This window comes from Columba livia, chromosome 2 (assembly GCF_036013475.1).
Source record: "Columba livia isolate bColLiv1 breed racing homer chromosome 2, bColLiv1.pat.W.v2, whole genome shotgun sequence".
NCBI lineage: Eukaryota > Metazoa > Chordata > Aves > Columbiformes > Columbidae > Columba > Columba livia.
The window spans coordinates 89932330-89951243 of NC_088603.1; the positions used below are offsets into that span (position 1 = coordinate 89932330).

The 18914-nt window shown below is 40.3% G+C and overlaps 1 protein-coding gene across 14 annotated transcripts in view; it reads right to left on the minus strand.

Moving 5' to 3' along the window:
* Positions 1–673: 673 nt before the first annotated feature.
* Positions 674–18914, minus strand: part of COBL (cordon-bleu WH2 repeat protein) — a 176290-nt gene continuing 158049 nt past the window's right edge. For 11 of the 14 annotated variants that reach the window (XM_065052786.1, XM_065052791.1, XM_065052792.1 and 8 more), the window contains 5 exons: positions 13737–13834; positions 10481–12483; positions 9764–9883; positions 7378–7632; positions 674–1983 (listed from right to left, as the gene is read on the minus strand). In XM_065052786.1, the coding sequence (XP_064908858.1) occupies positions 1966–1983; positions 7378–7632; positions 9764–9883; positions 10481–12483; positions 13737–13834 (2494 nt within the window). In that variant the 3' untranslated portion in view covers positions 674–1965. The remainder of the gene's footprint in view (positions 1984–7377; positions 7633–9763; positions 9884–10480; positions 12484–13736; positions 13835–18914) is intronic. The other 3 variants (XM_065052782.1, XM_065052781.1, XM_065052780.1) reach the window with 3 other exon arrangements.

Here is an 18914-nt window from a genome sequence, read left to right on the forward strand (position 1 = left end):
TCGCAAAGCCTGGAGGATCTTATTATCTCAAAATTCAGTTCTGGATCCCTTACATTAAAAAGTATGTACCCATAAAACTTATTACACTAAAGAGGTGTTAGTAAGGAGGGGCCGCAGACCCAGTGCCTTCAGGCAACACGACGAACAAGAAGGAAGAGACCTGCACCGAATACTGTCTTACAGCACCTAATCAAGGAAACCGTATTTGCTGCTGGTGGGACTATCTACAAGCATTGCAGCTTATAAGTGACTGAATCCTTTCCTGAGACTGCATTTTTAAAATGCTATTTTTTAATGCTATTTTTTTCTGATCTAAAGCATACTGAGAAAACTTTTAAGGCAAAAGAAGGCTAACCAGCCAACAAAGGTGATCTTATTTTCTCTACAGTGTGACAGAACACCTTATTTCTGAATATATTAGCTTCCCTATAGAGGAAATGGATCATTAGCAGTACTGCATTATTATCAAAATGTATGTAACTCTGACATTTTGACTCTATTTGGTGATTTCTACTGTGTTCCAGATTATTAGTTGTGACCCCTTTCCTGGCTTGAGACATTTTGGACTAGGCATGAGATAACAAACACAGCATACTGGTTTGTTTAAGTCCACCTCTTGTAACTTCCTTCTGTAAATGGAAAACATTTAGCAAAAAGAGTTTTGCAAGCCGAGTCAGGTTTGGTTTTGTTTTTATTTGTGGCACTAAGAGACATCAATATTTTACAATATATAATATATAGTCACATTAAATGCAGATGGCTAAATATTCTTGTACTTTCAACATTACATAGCTATACATTTTAAGTTTCAGCTCAAAAAAGAATCTGCCACCACTCTGGTCTGTGATTATAAAAATGTAAATGTACAAACTACTTCTTCAATTTCATTACAATATAGGAAATGTGAAAAAGCATTTTCATTTGTCCTTTTTAAGTTAATCAACTGAGCGAAATATTTTCAAAATATGTACAACAACAACTACCGAAGTAGTTAACATTTGAAAAAGTTGCTGCTATAAATACGCATGACACAACATTCGACAGCCACATGGATTGGAAAGAAAGGCCCAACTTATGCATGACCTGAACAAGACGACAAGAGTCCTGGTCACTGATACAAACCAGCTTCACTTCATTCTGCAGTGCGGGAATGAATTCTAAATCCCAGACCTCTATGCACTACTCTGGATCTCATTTATGACCTTCACAGTCTGCTGCAAATAGAGATCCTTTGAGGTGTCTCAATATTTTTAAAGTGCCGTGAATGTTACTAGGGTTCAGTATATCTCTGTGCATTAGCATTCTATACATCATGTCCCATAAGTAACTTTTCAATAGACACTGTCTCACATTCATTATTGATTGCCTGATTTCTCAGAGCTCCACCAGAGATATAAAGTTCATATGATTTTAAAAACCAATGAACCAGCATATGACAATTTAGGTCCTTCATAATGTACCGTAACTTTTTTCTTGTAATAAGATTTTTGCACATCTTTATTCTGGTTTTCACCCTAATCACTTACAGCCCATTTCCAAATCAGATAAGAAGCAAGTAAATAGTTTGAAGTAGTTAAATATTTTTAACAACTTGAAATGGGTATTACTTTTCAGATAGCTAGCAAAGTTTCTTAATTTTGCCCATAAACACAATTAAGTATTAACACAGTACTGCAGTGTTTATATTCTTATTAACCTGCCAACAAGAGTAGTTTATTGGCAACCTTAAATATTCAGAGGCAAAACACAATTCCTTGGCACAGAAGCTTTACAGCAGAGCAACATATTTTCCCCTTACAACCATTATGCAGGAACACACAGAAGATTAACTACAACTTATTTTGGCTTGTAGACAAAAGAATAAACTAAACTTCTTGATGTTTTTTTTGCCACTTCAGACCTTGAATGATGATTATGGGTGCATACAGGGTTAGATTTTCCAATTACCTGTTCTTTATAAATGATTCAAACGAGCAGAGGGACCTAGAGAAAAGAAAAGCACATGATCATTCAAGGTATTTTTAAACCTCCAACTGTTGATATTGTTAACCAAATGTTCTCCTATGGGGCTGTTTTCAAGCTTGGTCTCTTCTTCAGCTCCTAGAGACTACTTACAGGTTATCTGCTTTTTTTCTGGCTGTATCAGTTGGTCTAATGAAAGGTGTTCTCCTTCCCTAAAAAATCCACTCTTCACACTTCTTAGGTATTACAGTTGCAATTACAGGAATACTTGAATATAGGTGAAGTATTTTTCTGTGAACTACCTTCATTTTGTGGAACAAACAGAAACCCTGGCTGTGAGTATGCAACACCTGACAGTCAAAATCTCTTCAGTATCGGTGGTTAGCTGTCACTGGTCATAAAAAAATCAATTGATGCGTACTTTGCTGCTTGATTGAATGAAGGAAACTCCCAAAGGCTTTGATTCAGAAAAGACTTAAACAAATGCACATCTTCCTTCCTAGTCCTCAGGTCATCTAACCATATCCTCAATTTTAAATACATATGCTAGGGTGCTCTTCCAAAATCAAAGTTAATGAGTTTGATTCTATCAGGGAGATATACATTAAGGTCACCACAAAAGCTAAACAGGAATAATGTATTTGATCAAGTCTAATCCTTCTATTTTGGCCTTAGTATCCACGGCAGAAGCTTTATTCTTAGGGAGAAAAATAGGTCACAGTACAAATGATTAACAAGGTGAAGAGTTCAAATTAAATTTTATCTTTCAATTCAAATAGAGTAACAGCATGCAAATGACTGCCTCTCAATGCGCATGGGAACTAGAATCAGTCTATAGGCTCATTTGACTACCTGCATGTCAAGCTCAGCCAAGCTTTCAGTGGGCCTCCTGCCCCAATTCCAGCAGACCGATGCCAACATCAACTGTGGCTTTGAGCCTGTAATCTTTGTCATTGCATCCACAGACACTGATGATCATTCACAATTATGTATCTCTGATTACATGGGAAGAATAGTCCACTGCTTGACATAAAGGTATGGAACTAGGCCATGCTTCCTAGAAGACACTCAGTGTACCATAATCCAGATCGATCCATTACTTGTTGGCAACCGACTTCAAATTAGTCCAGCTTATACCAGGGACTCATTGTAAGGGGTGCAGTAATTGCCTTACCTGGCTCCTTTGATTGCCAACTGAATGATATACTGCACGTAGCAAGAGTTCATGTGACTAAATGTCGATGCTGAACACTGGCACAAACGCTTGTGGATACTGTGATGGAGCCAAATTAATTTTTAAAATCCCAGCAAGTAAACAGAAAAGGCTGTTCTAGGTACAGCTCCAATCTTTATTGGAAAACATGTGAAATCTGTAGAACCTCTCTTGCACGTACCATTAGAAAGCGGTCTGAAGAAATCATTCTATCATGAGCAAAAGCCTGTTCTTCAAATATACAATTTGCCTTCCCCACCTTGTGCAGGCACATTTCCCTGCAATATTTCTAACACATCCCTGAGTATAGCTCTACCTAAAACGAGTAGATGGCATATAAGCTAATGCAACTTTCACAGCTGCTTCTCGTTGTGTAAGATTTTCAATCCTGCATGGGCTTGTGCTGCAACTATACCTACAGCTAGATATCTAATGGGTTATTTGCATGCGTAGTTATGTTTTTTTTCTGCAGATAATCATGGTAAATCCCAAGGCAAGTTACACAGACACAAAAATATACATGCAATGATGTACAGAATTTCAGATATCTAGCTAGCTTAGTTTGCATTTGCTAAGACAGAAAGTTTAAAAACTAAACATAAAGATCTTAAGTATGTGGAATTGTGACAAAACTTACTTGATTCAATTTAAGGAAAGCACTAGTTCACTTTTAACACCAGAAGTTCAAATGGTATAGCTCCTGAGTTTTGCTCACTGGAATTAGCCAAAATTTGGTCTCAGATCAGCTGTTTATTTCCTAGGTTCTCCTTTGCACAGGAGGCAGACTGCAGGGCTGAGTAGAAGGCTCGTCGCTAGTGAGACACGTTCGTTTCTCAAGACAATGAACCACCAAAGGTACTAGGTCAAGCATCCTGGTTGGTGGCCTTGCTTGACGCCATCTCTCTGACTTGCTGTTATACTTTGGTTCTTGAGCAGACCGTTTTGAAAACTGAACAAAAAGGTTACTTCCTGCACATTGTCAGGTCCTTTCTGGTTTGGTAAGTTCATCCCTTTCCAATAACACGTCTGCATCTCTGTTCTCTTTGGGTAGGATCTGTAGTCTAACCACTTTCTGGCAGGTCTCTCAACTGCACTGCACTGGGGATGAACCATTTTAATGAGCAGGCTCAACTGGGCTTGGCACCCACAAGAAATTTCCTTTGGGAGTCTGTGGACAGCAACAGTGTGCAATAAAACAGGAGCCGTTTCTTCAAAACAAAGTATGATTTATTTGCCAAAGCAGGCACAGTACTACAAGAAATGGATTAAAGAACAGCCAGGAGACCTATGTGCATCCTGTCTTCCCTATACTTGGCATTTCCCTCAGGTAACTATTTTTGCTCCGGTTTGTTTTGGGTGACCCAATTACAGCCTGCATGGTGCAGACCCTGACTCTCAGCAAGGCAGGGTCAGCCTGCGGCAATCTCTCTCCTCCCTTCCTGCACAGTGGGTCTTTTAACCTTAAGGTTCGTGACTTTAGCAAACAGCTGTGCAATCAGGGGAGGAGTGGAGGAGTTCCTTTTTCACAGATATTACTAGAGCTCAAATGTTTGTTGGGATGCTCCTTATCTAGGCAATTGGTTGCTTTTCATGTTTGGTTCCCCTGACAGCCCTGTTTGATCTACTTCCATTGCAAATAACCCCTCATAAATAAGCACAAACTGAGTCACACGTAACCAAGCAATGCAGATTCTTCCCAGTTCTCTACAGTATTAGCTAAATAAATGACTTTAGTATCAGAAGCCCTTGTTCCAGCAAACTTCGGGAAGACAATGGAAGAGAAACAGACACAGTTACAGAACTGAACTACCTACTCTGCTGTCCAGTTGCAACCAAAATCTTCTAGAAAGGAAAGCCAAAAATGGCTCACACCTCCAAATCATAACATAACAGATCTTTGACAGAAAAGACAAAACAAAGAAAAAAGTTTGCTTTTGCCCTGGCACAAAATCACTTGCCAGCCACTCTCTACCAAAAATTCAGTGTTCTGTGGAGACATGTTCTTCAGTTGTAAAGGAAGAAAACCCTGATGTGCAGCTATCATATATTCTCTGCTACCAAGTCAACTTTTGCAGTCACAAGTTGTCCAACTGCAGGGAAGGATCAGAATTCATCTCTCATTTGACTCAGCAAGCTAGGAGAGAGATTAATATGCATTGGACAGAAACTCTTTCAGAAATCAGTGATCAAGGGCATGATATCTCGGATGTCTCTGGCATATCCAAGACCTAGCTTGCATATCCAGTATCACAAAGGACAGCACAGTAATAACAAAATCATACTCTGTCTTGGACAAAACACTGCTCTTTTATTTTCATTAAAGACCTATAGAATAAGAGATATACTCTTCTATAATTTCAGTGTCAGAACTATCAAGAATTACTCCATCTTGAAAATGAAAGAAGACAGGCACAGTATTCAGCAGAATGTATCAGTATATTGCAGAACACATCAGTATATCCAACTTAATTTCATGGTCTGCACTGGCTATCCAACTGTTTTGGAACAAATCCCCAAGGATATGATAAAGACTTGTTTTAATGAGTACAGCTATGGATCTCCTCAGAGACTTCTGCAAGAGTAATGCAGTTGAAAGAACAAAGAATTTGGACAGATCTAGAAAACAACTGCATGAAGCATTCTTGAATGTGCAAATCCCTTTTTTCCTGTAAATTGGTGAAGTGGGGAAATAAAGGTCTGATCTGGTGTACTGTTTCTTCACAATTTGTAGTCTTAGAATCATAGAATATTGCAAATTAGAAGGGAACCATAACAATCATCAAGTCCAACCCCTGCTACCCGCAGGACTACCTAAAACTAAACCCCATGACTAAGAGCATTGTCCAGATGCTCCTTGAACTCTTGACAGGTTTGGTGCCATGACCAATTCACTGGAGAGCCTGTTCCAGTGACTGACCACCCTCTCGGTGAACCACCTTTTCCTAATGTCCCATCTGAACTTCCCCTGATGCAGCTTCATTTCATTGCCTCATGTCCTATTGCTGGCTACAGGGGACAGATCAGTACTTCCCTCTCCACTACCGCCCCTTGAGGAAGGTGCAGACTGCAATGAGGTCACCCCTCAGCCTTCTCTTTTCCAAGCTGAACAACACAAGTCACCTCAGCCAGTCCTCATAACACCATGCGTAACACAGATGTAATTTTTCACATGCAAAATAACTGCACATTCAGAGTTCTGATTGCATGCTGATGTGAAGTTCCCTGAAACACTGATTTGCTTGTGTCAGTTGTATGATTCTGTGGAATTTCTGTTTTACCAGAACCAGGATTTTTTGGGCTACTTTTTTTAAGGTTAAAATTTGATTGTATTTTTTGAATTATTTTAAAAAGGACAAGCAAGGTTAAAGCCTATTTACACATTTATGGTTGGCAACAGCTAAATCATGTGTTGGGAAAAGTACATCTGTTTTTGTACATTCCCTAAAGTCCTTGGATTGAAGTCTATTCTTGGATACTGGGATGACTACACTAAGGCCAATTGATCTACTTCTCTTCACCAAGAAATGCAGGCTAACTCGAGGTTTGGAAGAACAAATTTTGATCAAAGAGATAAGTGAACTTACTCCAAAAATCACACCTGGAACTGAGCATTTAGCCATCTGGGAGCTGACTAACCCATAGCTGACCGCAGAAGTGAAACACACACCATCCAATTAATAAAGTTCAGACAGACATTAAAATGACCCCACAGTTGTACTGACAGCTCTCAGCATGTGCAACAAAGGTTTAAGTGTTGGGAATCAAGGTCTAGGACACACTACTGAAATTAGGAGAGAATACTTATCTCTAAATTTGCTTCAGGGTCTCACATCTGATCTTTCTTAGGTTCACCTTGTCTAAAGGACATACAGTATTATCTCAGATTCACAAAAATGAAAAGGGCATGAAAATGCTTTCTGAAATTCTATTCACGCTCTTGACGTTCTCATTAGAAACCCCTATGAATTAACTATTTGTATGCTTGCAGATATGCACAGGCATGTTTTAGTCTTAATATTATGCTTTAATAGCTGTTCAAAGGTTTGAAACACACTCCTGATCTTTGATGCAGTTAGAGGAAACGGTGCATGTACCTTCTGATGGCAGAAAGAAATGTGTCGATAGAATAGATCATAAATGGCTCTCAAAGCACAGCAAGCCTAGGTTGTTTCACCCACAATAAAAAACTATAGTACATTTACCTTTTTTAACTTTGCTGCTCCAGCGCCAGAGCGAATGGCCTCCATTAGGGCTTGCCTTGCCTCCACAGGGTTACCTGTAGCCGTGGCAGAAGATTTAGGAGCTGCTGCTGACATCTGAGTGGGAGGTGGTGGTGGTGGCGGCTGAGCAGGGGCTGGTGGGATACAAATCTGCTCTTCTTGAGTGTCTTTGGCCTTCTGCATGGACAGTTCTGCGTTCCTAAAACTCTGCAGCTCTTCAGAGGCCAATGAGGAGATCTGCTCATGATGCAATTGAAAGGAGGTGATTAATATTGAGCATGACTAAACTGTAATTATTTGACATTTGATGCACTTTCAGTACCCCGTTTTCACTTTGCTTGAATGATGCAAAACACACAGAACTTTTGTTTGCTCATGGGGTTGAACATCTGTTACTACTCTCTTACATCACTCAGCTGGGCTGATTACCAGCATCAAGCATTTGGCATGGACTATGTCTCAGAAACTCAATCTTTTCTACGTGAGCTCAATCATCCTGCAACTCTTCTTGGCATGTAAGGTAAGAAAGAGGGTTGGACTTGGTATTCATGTGGAAACAACCACAAGGGTTTTGGAATCAGGAAGACATATTAGGGCTGCAGTAGCCATGCAGGAATCTTGTTACTTTTTACGGTCTGGGCTGCACAGAAATAATCTCAGATGACAGGGAGGCTCTTCTAGATCTGAGCTCTCAGACATGGCTTCATTGAAAAAAATGTTGTTCAACCTGAAGTCTCCAGCCGTACTAAAAAAATAATAATAAAATAAACAGGGCCACAGAGAACTACGTGAAAGCACTGAGAACAAAATCAACTGATCTCTTTTCCAAGCATGTTTCTGTGGAATTTCTGAAACTAAAATTTTTGTACAAATTACCAACTTGAAAACTCATCCCACTTAAAATGAATGCAGAGGGAAGGGGCAAGCTTTCAGACTAGCTGGCTTTTCCATCAACTGTCTCAACAAATATTTATGCTGTTAACATTACTAGTAAGAATCACAGTAAATTTTTAGTAATTAAAATGATTTGGTGATTATTAGGAAATTCAGTATCATGTGCCAAACAGGAGGTTTTCAAAAGCAGATGCATTAGTGTGCCTTTCTCAGAGAAACTGAGGCACAAAACTTGTCTAGTGAAAAATGAAAGGCTTAATCTGCCATTAACTAATCCACATTCAGAGAGCTCCTATATTCTATTCCTTCGCTGCACACGCACACACAATACATGGGAATAATGTCATATCAGATAACACATGAACATTCAAGATAACGTGAAAGGGACAGACCTTTCATGATAAACGTCTATATCTCACCCTGTACGCATACAAACATGGTGCTTTAACTAGCACAGGTGACATCGTGTGAAAAAGCAGCATACAGTTTCTAGGCAACTTCCTTTAAACGACAGCAAAAGCTTCTCTGCTGCAGGAAAGTATTCCAACAAGTCTCAGTGATAATACACCACCACTTCGTTGTCAGAGCCTCCTTTACACAAATTTACATTTATTCCCAATAAATGCAGAATGCAGGTAAGTATGTGTGAAGACGGATGCTGCTCTCAGGCTGTCCTGCTCTCAGGCTCAGAGGAAGCTGTACTCTACCTGCAGCAAAGGCAGGAAGATATTTGAGGGATGAAGTAATTGCCTAACACAGGCAAAAGATTCTTTCTATCTAATGGCAGCTATCCGGCTCTGTGCTAATGGCCTGAGCCATGAGGGAAATGGGAGCCCCCTTGCCAAATACACATCTTTGGCTGTATCAGAGAACTGAATGAAAACTAAGGCTAGAACAATGCAGCTTTTGGCTATTAGGAGTAAGAGGTGCTCTAATGATGAGGTGAATCTTTCAGACAGAAGGAGTCATCCTGCTGCGGTGAAAGTTGATGTCCCACCAACACCAACTACTTGCATAACAACTTGCATGCACCAGCTTATGTTAACAGATAAACAGCAGGCAGGAAGAAGTCCTAGTGTGTTTTCAGGTAACTGAGACTGGATGCATATGGTAGGTAATGCAAATATATTAATCTAACTGCATACTCCTAAAGTACAAAAAAGCCCCATCGAAATGTGAAAATAATGAACATTTGATGTCTTCTATGTACACTCCCTGTAATTTGCTTGGACTTCTATGTGCTTCTTTCTCAGCTAAATGACATTTGACAGTGTTAAGTTTTATAGCAGAGGATAGGATTGGACCCACCATGCTAGCTGCATATATCAGATCTGGTCTTGTGTGTCATATTATTTCCCCCTCAACTTCTCTCTTTACAGCACAACATTTAGTTTGTGGCATATCTGGGTTTATTCAAAACACCCGGTAGGAACTGACCGTGCTTACAAGTTCACTCATCATCTTGATTTCTCACCTTTTTCAGCTTCGAGGTGCCACTGTGGCCTCTAATTGCTGCTAGTAGAGCTGAGCGCTCATTCTCTGGCTCAGTATATGAGGGTTTCCTGTGATTGCCGTTCAGTGCACTGTCTGACACCTAGAATATGAAAAGAATAAACCTCACATTGTTATTAAATATTTACTTAGAGACAGTTTGGAAACACTATTAAAAATACTTTTGGCACTTCTACCACAATGCAACTTATGGACACTAATGAGTCTGTCTTCTTTCAGGCCTGCTTTTACAGCCCTTACACTGAAGAGGAGACTACGTGTACACAGTAATGCTGTACTTACAGATGCAGTCCCATATCCCCTGAGCATGAGGTCAGTGGCAAACTAGTATCACCCACTAACACAAAATGCGGTTTTCTTTCAGTGTAGGTATTTACAAGTTTTCTCCATGCTGTGTGTTCCTGCTCTTACATAACACACAAAAATGCTCTTAGGCTACCCTAAATTGCCTCTCCTTTTTGCTGTTTCTCTGCACCCTCTGCCTCTTTTAGGTAGCGCAGCAGCAATGGTGTTGCATAACATACAGGATGTGCAGAATAAGCAGTGGCTTGGTCTGTATTTTGCCATTATAAATTTTTCAAATGCCTTGTGTACTCCAGCTCACCAGCAACTGTACCTGTTATAAAAGCTCTGGTGTCTGACAGGGTGAATACAGGCTGAAAAAGAGGCTCCACTTTACCTTTCTGAGTTTCTCCTTTCCCCCTGCTGTTTGAATGGCTTCCATCAGGGCACTGTGCAGTGATGTGTCTTTTGGAATTGGTTTTTGGACAATGGGTTTGAATTTCTTCTTTGGTCCAAAGATATTGGTCTGCACATTAACATCCAGTTCAGTGACAGCATTAGTATCCAAATCATCAGGTTTCTCTTCCTGTTCTGACTCTGCATTTAGTTCAGGTGAAGCTTTAAGGGAACCAACTTGTACATTGTTAGTGGGAGGCCACTTAGTGGCTCGCAAAGATGAGCTGAACGAGGGTGGGACTCCTTGGAGATCAGGAGACTTGAGAGGCGAGGTTGCGTTACTATGGATCAAAGTCTCACATTTCTGGTCCAACAAAAGATGCATCTTTTTCTCTGCTACACTTTGTTTGCTGTTTAAACCATGATCTTCCAGGCTGTTATCCTTTGAAGAGGATTTGGTAAGTGGGACACTAGCATTCTTTTTATAGACACTCACAGGAGTTGCTTGATTTGGCGCCCTGATGTTAACTACTTTGTTTTCCATGCCAGAATTATCACCAGGTATAAACCTATGGGACACATTTTGACTACAAGTAAAAATCCTTGAAAGTGTTTCTCTTGTTTCTGCTGATTCTGTTTCCACAGGGCTATATTTGGCCACAATAATACATCTTTTTGGTGAAACTTCTGCTTCAGTTTTAACCCCTCCGGTCTCTTGCTTATTTTCATCTTTCTCATGATATTCCATAGCGTCAGACTTAAAGTTACTCATGTTGATGTGTCTTGCAATGGCAGAGGCAACATACTGACTTGAAGTTCTCCTGTGTGGCTTTAGAAATGGAAGCTCCGGTTTGTCCTTATTAATGGTGGGGGCCACTGAGACTGTTACCTGAGACTGTGTAACTGGAAGAGGTGGTTTGGTCCTTTCATTCTCAGACTGTCTTTCGGCTACCTGGGTAGTAACAGTTTGTGGTGCTGCAGGTTTTGGAGCAGCAAGACAGACAGGTCTGTGTTCCTGTTTTATAGCAAAGGGCTTTGAGTTTGTGGTGACTGCTGGCTTCTTAGGAAGATGCTCAGCAGAGTCATCGCTTTGCTTTTCCATAGAACTTGACCTCCAGAATGCCTTTACTTTCCCAAGATGAATTTCCTCATTTTCATCAAAAGAGGTACCCGGTATGTGCTTACTGACACATGTGTTTGGGCCTATGAGGTTGCCTAGTTCATCTATCTTAATGGCACCAGTGGAGAGGGAAACTCCTCTGTCAAAATGTTTTAGTTCAGGTTTGGGAGGAACAACTTTAAAGGTTGTCAAACCCATTTTAGGTTCATAGTTTGTTCCCAAATTCTGGGCACGATGACACCATGTGGGTGTTGATGGGACTTCTTCTACTTCAATTTTTTTTGATGGTGGCCATTTGATTTCTAATTCTGATTTACTTTTTTTCAGAGATCTTTCCCTGTTATTACATTCATTAAATGGATTTATCTTCTCTTTTGCTGTACTGATTTCAGCTGTGGTCTTGGAGTGAGGTGGAATCAGCTTAGATTTACATTCCTCAGACTTTACACCATGTTTGGGGGGAGGTTCCAGTCGTAAGTTCTTCTCACTTCTTTTTTCAAAGGAGCATGTGAGAGATTCAAACATATCTCTCCTCTGTTCCACAGGCAAGTGACTGAATTCATTTTCAGATGGTTGCTGATGAACGGGGTCCTTGGATATGCATACAGCCCCACCATCTGTATGTCCCTTATCGAAGGAACCTGCATTGTTGTTTTTATTTGTAAAGTTTCCTATATTAACAGAGTCAGCTGAGATATTCTGTGAAACCCTTGTCTCTGTCTCATGATTTCCATCTGAGACTGAGGTGCCAACTTCTGGAGCATCGTCTATGACTGTTACTGGAACAGAAACGGTAACATCTTGGGCAGCCTCAACTTTTCTTATGTGTGGGCTCAACACTTCATTGATGTACCCGGAGTCGGAGTTACTTATACTATCCACTGCTGCAAAATACACATACAACGTTACATATAGGCAGTATTTAGACAACATGACTTCAAATTACACAAACAGGCAGGACAAGCTTAAGCAGATCAGATATTTCAGTTAAACTAAAACTAACAGGAATATATTTATGCCTGTATTACAAAAAAGGAGAGATCTGGGGCCTTTTTATTGTCTGGTTGCTGATTAGGACCAGCCAAATATTCCTGCAGTCCTCATGCTTCAGCCAGTGGGAAACATACAAATGCAGCTGAAAGCAGAATTTAATCTATTGTTCATACCTTATCTTTGACTAAGTTCTCTCAGTGATAAACATTTCACCACATGACTCCAAAGCAGAAACATTTCTGAGAAACACTGAGTGACTCCAAATTACGTTTCCCAGACCTAGTTAGTAATAACAGCCCATCTGAAGGATTTTCTTGAGCAAGCAAACAAAGAAACAGTACTTGTATTTTTTCTCCATTCTTCTCCCCCTTCATTACCAGTGACTCTAGAAGCCTCATTGTGCAAGAAGCTTAACTCCCCTCTCAAATTTGCTGGTATAAATCAAGGGTTACAACACAGAAAATAAGAAATTGCAGTGTTAGAGGACTCGCAGAATTTAAATCATAATCAAAGTCCACTGCAGAAGTACTGAAATAAAGATGGGAAGCTTTAAACAAGTGTTCAACATCGTTTGGTTACAAACCATTAACAGAGAAACATTTTTATTCACTGTAGAAAAGGAGGAGTACAATATGACATTTTAACTCTTCCCATCATTTCTTTGCATGTTTTTCAAATTTTAACTAATACATCTGCTAATGCAGAGGAAGTATCAGGTACAAAAACATCCTCCTTCCCTCTACTTTTTTTATGATAAAATACAAAACAGAGGCATTGTTCACTAAACACAGAGCTAAATTCACAACTGATTTAGCTTCACTGAAGTCAACAAAAGTATACCAAATTTGGCCCATAAAATGTGGCCATAAACTGCTGTTCATCTCTTTTTGGCAGCAGACACTGAAATACTGTGACAATCTGATAAGCAGCTTGAGAAATATTCAGTGCGAGCCCATAATGAGAAGCTGCACCAGAAGCGAAGGGAGAGCAGCCACTTTGGGTGGACCACATTCTGTCTTAGACCCGTGAGTTGCTCCCAGTGACCTTTGTGACAAATGTGCAGGTGTCTTGGAGCCCAGTTTGACTCTGCATCTCCTGTCTAAGACTCTCTCTTTTGTACGTCAGAGATAACACACTTCCTTACCTTCTAAATGTTCATCCAGGCCAGCCAAAGTCCACTGAAGTTGTGCAGCAATATCCTCATCCTCATGCTTAGCCGAAGCCATTCCTTCATCTCTCCTGCTAAATGAAAGAGGAGAAAAAGTCTGGGTTTCCCCTTTTTTTCGCTTTGCCCTGTTGCTCTGAAATACACTCTGATTTCAGCTCCTTTGGTTCCACTGGGGTTCTGAAACTCATTCCCGAAAGCACGAAAAAATGTGCAGCCTTAGAGGCACAAGCTACCACACTGACACATCCACATCCAGGAAGGATCTCTGTGGTGCCTGTGCACACTCAGAGCGCTGGCCATCAAAAAAATAGGGTTAATAAAACCTGTTGCAAAGAAATATATAACTTCACTGTGAAGTACGCATCTCAGCTGGGCTGCACAAAAGCAGTGTATGCCCAGGCAAAGGTTTTGCATATCCACAGAACTGTAAAGCAGACCACCAGCCATCCTGTGTACACACTGTGCCAATTTATCCGCAAATTAATTAAATAAAAATCGCATGGCAATGAAAAATAAATACAGCAAAGTACTGTTAGACAATCACTCTGCATCCTGAGGGGAGGAAGGGAAGGAGGAAAGAGAAAATAATCCCTTGAGAGCCGTTTCTAATGAAACATATCAAGGGCCCTGGCTTTGCCGTGGTTTTTGATGAATTTTACAATGATCTAAAGCAAGTCTGAAATCAGAATAAGTGCCAAGTCTTGTCTTGGCTTATTAAAAAAAAAAAAAAAAAAGAAAAATAAGAAAAATCCTAGCAAAAAACCACTAAAATTTAAAACAAAATGCATGGCAACCTGTTACACAGCAGACCTGTTTCTTAGGAAGAAAAATCTTGGCCAGGAGAGCTCTTCTATCTAAATAATTGAGGTTAGCATTTCAGATTGGGCAATTCACTTTTTCCAGCTACCTGTTCCTCACCTGAATTTTAGCCACTGTTGTCTGTGACACTGTATCTAACTTTTGCCCTTGTGATTAGCCTATTGAAAAAATAATTTTCCATTCTAGCCACACCTAAACAAACTCTGGTCAGGAAAAACACATTTGCCCTTTTCAAGATCAAACCCTTAATATGACAGATAGAGTAATAGATGATGGGTTTTTTTCTGGCAGTTTGTCAAACAATACCTGAAAAAGGCCATTTTTTCTGCTGTCTTTTGAGATAATCTGAATAAAAATTCAGAGGTGTTTCCTGACATTGATTTAAACAATGTCTAACAGTGTGCTCCCTTTTTTGCTATTTTCTTGTTTGATTCTTCCCTTGCTCACAGCAGGACCAACTGAAAGCACATGTTGAAGCATTTTATTTCACTTTATTTTCTATTTATTTATTTTTGCATTCACCTTTCCTTCCTTTATGTCCTTTGTAACAGTCCTGGAACCCAATTCTTCTACTCGGACCTAAAATGCCTTGCACTTAGAAAGCTGAGTTCCTGTATTTGGGATCAATGAAAACAGCAACACACATCTGCAAAGAAGCCTTCCAAAACGTTTTTCATGTACACATCCTTTTCCTAAACAGAGAACAATTCAAGGTGGCAAAGCTACGTATGTGCCTAAGTGGTTTCCTAAACTGGAATCTAAGACAGAAACCTGTATTGGTTGTTGGAATATGGAGGAAGAGACACCACTCTGTGACTGGAATAAAATTTCTTCCAGCATTTGCCATTGACCTGAGTGTTGACAGGCCCTGAACATCCCCAGAAGCCAATGTGAACTGACAGTACTCCAGCCCAGCACCCACACTGCAAGACTCATGGTAAACTGAGAAGGTTCCATTTGAATATGAGAAGAAACTTCTTTACTTTGAGGGTGCCAGAGCCCTGAACAGGCTGCCCAGAGAGGCTGTGGAGTCTCCTTCTCTGGAGACATTCAAAACCCGCCTGGACACATTCCTGTGTGATCTGCTGTGGGTGAACCTGCTTTAGCAGGTGGGTTGGACTAGATGATCTCCAGAGGCCCCTTTGAACCCCAACCATTCTGTCGTTCTGTGATTCCCCCTGACGGATTAAGAGAAAGGTGGCACAGATCAGACCAAGTCTCCAGTGGAGGCAACTGGCACTGTAAGACCGCAATCCTACTGTACTCTGAAGCACACACACGTAGATACACAAATCAATGAGACCACTCATCTGAGCAATCTAACAAAAAACATATAAGCTTACTGCAGCATTCAGATTAGGACAGAAGTCTGGAAAAGAAAAAGCTCCACTTGAAGTTGGCACAAAGAATGAACCAACTGAATTTCATGTTGTTTATGCAGGGGAAAGTTTTCCAAAATTAATAAGAAGTACTTGTTCTCCTCTGAGTGCATTTTAAACCAATGTGTTTGGAAACTCAGAGCATTTTTGATGGGAGAATCATTCAGACTGCACCAGCTAAGTAACAGGTCTATCTAGCATGGAAGGCAAATATTGCTCTTCTTCTTTACAAAGCTGGTCTTGTGGGATCACTGTCCACAGCTGGAAGCAAATTCCTGTCACACAGTGAGACTCTTTCCCTAAGGTACCGTGAAGGAGCTATTTCCACAACCTTGGAAGAAAAATGTGTAAATCCATATTTATCAGACAATGAGACCTAATTTCATGAAGGCCATGCCTGCTCACCACCTTCTTGGTACCTGATCGTGCCTTTCTATCTATTACCTGACTGCTCTACAATACAGCCAAAATCTGAACTACTAAGGTTGTCTGTGCTAGGCTTTCTCCAGGAAATAATGGAAACTATTGGCTTGAAAATTTTGTGGGCAATTTATCTAGGAAAATGTCTTTGGGATGCAAACAGGATTTCCTGGGCTCCAACCATGCAGTGTCTGGTCCATTGGACTGACCAGATCTTTTCTCACGTCAATCTATTGGAATCTTTCAATGCCTCTTATAGCAAAATTATCTTCTTGATGGACGCAACAATCAGCAGAGGTCTCTTTCATTATCCTCTGTGCACTTACGCAGTGACGCTACATAATTTGCCTCTAAATCTCTTCTTCAATCTCCTTATCTAGACAAGTGGGATAATAATATGCAATTCACAGATTTTTTTCTGAAGGAAAGAGAACAATGCAGTGAAAATGAAAGGATTCTTATTTGCTTTTACAGAGGGAGCTTCAGAAAAAGCAGATGTTTTCTTTTGCATTTCCAGATTCCTAAAAGAGTTATGGTTCAATTCATCTCCAAACTTACCTACAAAGGAAGCCAGAAGGTATACATTGATCACAGGGATCTTCTTAAAGTTCTTAGCATCAAGAATTTTAAATGTGATAGGTGTTTTGTGAGGTGAAAGTTTGGTAGTTTCCAGTAGCTCACAGGATTTACAAATATGCCTACGATGACTCTTTCTTACAACAGTATTCGGGAAAGGAAAACAAAAGGGCTTCTAATGTTTTTCATAGCCTTCTTCCCTTCTAACCCTATTCACTTTTGTTGACAGCTCTGTTTTGGTCAGAATCCAAGAAAAATATGAATTATTCTGATACCATGTTTTACATTCTGGATAAACATTACCAGTGGTATTTTCTCACACACACTTTTTTTGACTTAGGGGAGAACTTGATAACCTTTACGCTGCCATTCTGGTAAAACGTGAGGCACTAAAAATATAGCACTGGTGGGCATTTAGCACAAGTTCGAAATGGCAAACGTGCATGGTCGCTGGAAGCCTGTGCACTTATTACTTATGTAGATTAGCAGAGATTTGTGCAAGAGCACAGAACGGAGCGAAGTGACTACTAAACTACAGCCTTTAGTGTTTCACTGAGCTCGGGCTACAACACATAACTACTCCTCAACAGTCATTTGCACAGCTGGAGACAAAGTGAAACTTACAGCAGCATTTCATCAAATTAGTGCCACGGGACATGGACACTTATGAGAAAGTTTACATTCTAAGAAAGAGAGAAAATTCTCTGATAAACCTAGCTGGAAATGCTGCATTAAAAAGACTAGTGGTAAGACAATGGATTTACAATGACAGAAATTCATTAAATTATTCAATTATTAAAACTGACCCAAGTGTCTTCGGGCACTCCTCAGAAGTTCTGGTGAGCCTCATGTATGGTACCAGACGTATAGACCACAACTCCCACTGTAACTGCTTAAACACAACACAGACCTGTGTAACTGCAGAGAAGGGACTGAGGAAGAGTTTCAGTTGTCTAAACTCAGGCATTTGGTGCCATTTGAAATACTGCAGGATATTCTGTCTGGGGCTGGGAGACATAATGTGGAAGACAGGGAGACCCATGTCCTGCTGGTGTGGCAGCAGGCAAGAAGAAACTGCAGTAGACATCTTTCAGGTTAATTGAACGTGACCTGAAAGTCTCATTCATTTTGCACCCTGTGAGAATATGGCTCCTGCGAATTTTTTACTAGCTGGGGAGAGAAGACAGAGCCATTGCAAATAACAGAGTCGAATCCAGACAGGCACACAGTGCCGAAGCACACAGCGGGACGTAGTGACCGCTACAAGGCTGTTCAATGGACGAGAGCTTCCAGTTTCTTGTGTGTGTCCTAGGCAGCTAACAGAGACTGACCAACAAGGCAAGCTGATGTTATGGTTACTCCAGACTGCGCTTTAGAGTAGTGGGGCTCCTTTCCCAGCTCTGGTAATCTTCTCAGCCTGATACTGAGGAATTACATCAACGCGCCGGTATGTATCCAAATTTGTCCTCTTCAAAATGCATCCACAATATTCTCCTCTTACACAAATGATAGAAAGAGAACTGCTTCTTCCTCGGGTATATATCAAGGTGCTTGTTAAAAAAAGAGAGTAGTGCTGAAGGGTTTTAAGTTGTAGAAAGTATAGCTGAAGCTTTTTGAATACAACTTTCTATTCAACCAGGCCAGAAAAATGTCGCTAAGTAAACTCAAGGTGTTTATATTTCTGTGTTTTTGAGTAATGAAGCGAAGTACTCTTCAAAAGTGGAGGTAACTATTTTCCAGCTTTAATCAACAGTTCACAAAATCTTTTGGACTATTTTTCCATTCTTTGCATTTCTATATGACATTACTAGATGACCTTTTTCTATTTCCTTCCAAGGATGGAATATAACAGCAGGAGAGCGGCTAGTATAAATGGTGGACTTTCTGGAGACCTAAGCTATGACAGTGATATTTTCCATTTCTAAGCACAAAGTTTCAATATTCAAACGACCAAAGCCTG